Below are 3,690 nucleotides of genomic sequence, written 5' to 3'. Positions count from 1 at the left end.
GGCGTCGAGGTTGAAGTTCTCGAACATGCCCTGCACGGGGCAGCCGTTGATGCGGAAGGAGATGCTGGGCACCCCCAGGTCGAGGCAGCAGCTCACCACGTCGTCAGGCGCCAGCGCGTGCTGCTGCGGCGAGGCCACGGTGCGCGCCACGCCGCCTGCGCGGGGGGCAGGCGTGGGCCGCGGCTCCCCGGCCCTGCGAGGGGCGCGTGGGGGGCGTGCGAGGAGCGTGCAAAGGGTGCACAAGGGGGTGTTGCGCAAGGGGAGCGTGCGGGGAGCGTGCAAAGGGTGCACGAGGGGGTGTTGCGCAAGGGGAGCATGCAAGGAGCGTGGGAGCGTGCAAAGGGTGCCCAAGGGGGCATGCACGAGTTGGAAATGCACGAGAGGGGTGTGCAAGGAGCATGGGAGTGTGCAAAGGGTGCACGAGGGGATGTTGCACAAGGGGAGCATGCGAGGAGCGTGGGAGCGTGCAAAGGGTGCCCAAGGGGGCATGCACGAGTTGGAAATGCACGAGGGGGGTGTGCAAGGAGCATGGGAGCATGCAAAGGGTTCACGAGGGGGTGTTGCGCAAGGGGAGCGTGCGAGGAGCGTGGGAGCATGCAAAGGGTGCCCGAGGGGCACTGGGGCACGCAAAGGGTGCACGATGGGGCATGCACAAGTTAGAAATGCACAAGTGAGGTGTGCAAGGAGCATTAGGGCGTGCAAAGGGTGCTTGAGGCAGGGTGCACGAGGGGCATTAGGGCATGCAAAGGGTGCACGAGTGGGCATGCACAAGTTGAAAATGCACAGAGATGTGTGCAAGGAGCATGGGAGCGTGCAAAGGGTGCTCGAGAGGGTGTGCACAAGGGGGGCGTGCGAGTGAGCGTGTAAAAGGTGCTCAAAGGGGTGCGCATGGGGCATCGGTGCGCGCAAAGGGTGCTCGAGGGGGTTTGCACGAGGCAGGCGTGCGACGGGCATTAGGGCGCGCAAAGGGTGCTCGCAGGGGTGCATATGAGCAGGACACCGGGGCGTGCAAAGGGTGCTTGAGTGGGCACACACGAGGGGGTGTGCACGAGGGGGGTGTGCATGAGGGGCATTGGGGCATGCAAAGCGCGCTCGAGGGGGGGGGGTGTGCACGAGGGGACGTGCAAAACGCGCGKGGGGGGGGTGTGCAAAGGAGCAGGGGCCGGGCAGGAGCGTGCGAGAGCCCGAGGGCGCCGGGAAGAGGGGCAGGAGCTGGGGCGGACGCGGAGAGGGGGGGGAACGCGACGGTACCTGCCCAGAGGTGGAGGCCGTCGAAGGCGAAGGAGTAGAGGTCGTCGCCGGCGCCGTTGCCCCCCCAGCCCTCGCCGCCCCCCGGGTAGGGGCTGTAGCCCTCGGTCATGGCCCAGCCCACGCGCAGGTGGGTGGCCTGGGCCGTGACGAAGGGCTCCACGTGGTCCACCACCACCTCGAAGTACCACTTCTTGTACTGCGTCGAGCCCTCGTGCGTGCCCAGGAAGATGTTGGGGCGCACGCTGCCGGCGGGGGGGACGGGGGGGGGACACGGGATGGAGGGTCGGCACTGGGACCCCCCCCCCMCCCCCCCACCCTGCTTCTGGGGAGGATAAATCTGGGGGACCCCACCTTTGGGAGGGATCCCAGGACCTCCCCTATCCTGGGGGGTGACACCAGACTGCCCATCCCAGGGGGGGACCTCAGACCGCTGCAGGGCCCCCAGTCCCAGGTGACACCCCAGGGTGCCCCTAGAGCCCCCCAGGAGCACCCCAGACCTCCTCAATATCCTTCAGAACCACCCTAGAGACCCCAAGAGCACCTCAGACCCTTACAATATCCCTTAGAAACACCCTAGGGACCCCAGGAGCATCCCAGACCCCCCCAATATCCCTCAGGACCACCCTAGGGACCCCTAAGGAGCACCCCAGACCTCCTCAATATCCCTCAGAAGCACCCCAGAAGCACCCCAGATCCCTCCAGGAGAACCCCAAGAGCCGCCAGGACTCCCCAGGAACAACTCAGGCCTCCTTAGAACCCCCCCTAGAAACACCCCAGGTCCTCCAGGAGCACTGCAGAATCCCAGGACCCCCAGAGCCCCCCAGGAGCACCCCTGGACCTCTTAGGGCAGCCCAGGAGCAAAGCAGAAGCACTCCAGGATCCCTCAAGAGCCCCCCAGAAGCACCCCCAGGAGTCCCTAGAAGCCCCCTGAGACACCCCAGAAGCCCCCCAGGTCCCCCCCCTACCTGGTGACGTAGTTGACCAGCCCCGTCTGCAGCAGCAGGTCCCTCCGGGGCAGCAGGTTCTCGGTGATGAGGTTCTGGTTGGAGCGAACGGCCACCGCGTTGCACACGCACAGGGAGCAGAGCACGTCCAGCACCTGTGGGGACGGACATGTGTGTACATGCATGCACACGCATGCACACACACGGGCACACATGCACACGCACGGGGAGCGGAGCACATCCAGCACCTGCGGGGACGGACACGTGTGTACATGCATGGACACGCATGCACACACATGGGCACACATGCACACGCACGGGGAGCGGAGCACGTCCAGCACCTGCGGGGACGGGCACGTGTGCACACGCATGGGGAGCAGAGCATGTCCAGCACCTGGAGAAGGTGGCCACGGGCACATGGGGACATGCATGGACACAGACACGGACACAGCCAGGTGACAGCTGCACCCAGAGGACCCCCCCCCGGGACCCCCCACACCCAGGGGACCCCCCCACCCCACACACACCCCCGGCCAGGCGCCCACCTTGTGGTTGCGGCCGTGCTTGTCGAGGAGGGAGATGATGGACTTGATGTGGTTCTCCTGGATGATGTTGAGCACCTCGGGGCTCTCGATGAGCACGCAGTAGAGCACCTCCAGGATGCCTGCGCGGGCGGCGTGAGCGGGGGCCATGCACACGCGTGCAAGGACCCGCGGCACGCGCACGAGGGTGCGTGCAATTGCACAAGGGGAAAGGGGCAGGAGTCGTGCAAGGGCGTGCGAGGAATCGGCCGGGGGTTGCAAGGGAGCAGGGGGTCAGGGCGGCAAAGGGGAAGCGTGCAAGGTCCCTGCTGGTGTGCAAGGCCCCAGCCGGCGTGCAAGGGGCCCCGGCCCCCGTGCGAGGGGCCCGCTCACCCGAGGAGGCCTCCAGGCGGTCCAGCTTGCTGACGAGCCAGTCGAGGTTGTTGGAGAAGAGGGCGCAGTTGGAGCGGTTGCCCCGGATCAGCGAGGCTGGGGGAGAGATGCGAGTCAGGATCCCCCCCCACACACACCTCCCGGCCGAGGCGCCGTGGGGCAGCGCCCGGCCCCCACGGCTCGTGCACGGTCTCGCACGGGGACCGCGTCCGCCTTGCTGCTAGCGGAGCCCTGAGCCTGCAGTGCCCCACGCCCAGCCCCATGGAGCACCCATGGCCCAGCACCATGCCCTATGCCTCCAGCCCCATAGTGCACCCACAGCCCTATACATTCAGCCCCATAGTGCACCCACAGTCCCATGCCTCCAGCCCTGTGGTGCACCCATGGCCCAGCACCATGCCCTTATGGGGCACCCATGGCTCTGTGCCTCCAGCCCCATAGTGCACCCGTGGCCCTGTGCCTCCAGCCCCATGGTGCACCCAGCCCCATGGAGCACCCATGGCCCAGCACCGTGCCATATGCCTCCAGCCCCACGGTGCACCCATGGCCCTCGTGCACCCAACCCCTATAGCACCCATATT

General features: G+C 66.9%; 1 protein-coding gene across 1 annotated transcript in view; it reads right to left on the bottom strand.

Annotated features, from left to right (window-relative positions):
* The window catches only part of LOC112961560 (ryanodine receptor 1-like), a gene marked incomplete at both ends in the record, with an annotated part of 77,125 nt that overhangs the window by 58,935 nt on the left and 14,500 nt on the right, over positions 1-3,690 (bottom strand). Inside the window, 5 exon segments of the mRNA XM_026056883.1 lie at positions 4-155; positions 1,252-1,493; positions 2,217-2,350; positions 2,741-2,859; positions 3,110-3,205. Of these exon segments, the coding sequence (XP_025912668.1) occupies positions 4-155; positions 1,252-1,493; positions 2,217-2,350; positions 2,741-2,859; positions 3,110-3,205 (743 nt within the window).

This window comes from Apteryx rowi, unplaced genomic scaffold (genome assembly GCF_003343035.1).
Source record: "Apteryx rowi isolate R43461 unplaced genomic scaffold, aptRow1 scaffold_1334, whole genome shotgun sequence".
Classification (NCBI taxonomy): Eukaryota; Metazoa; Chordata; class Aves; order Apterygiformes; family Apterygidae; genus Apteryx; species Apteryx rowi.
This window is presented reverse-complemented; position numbering and strand designations above follow the sequence as displayed.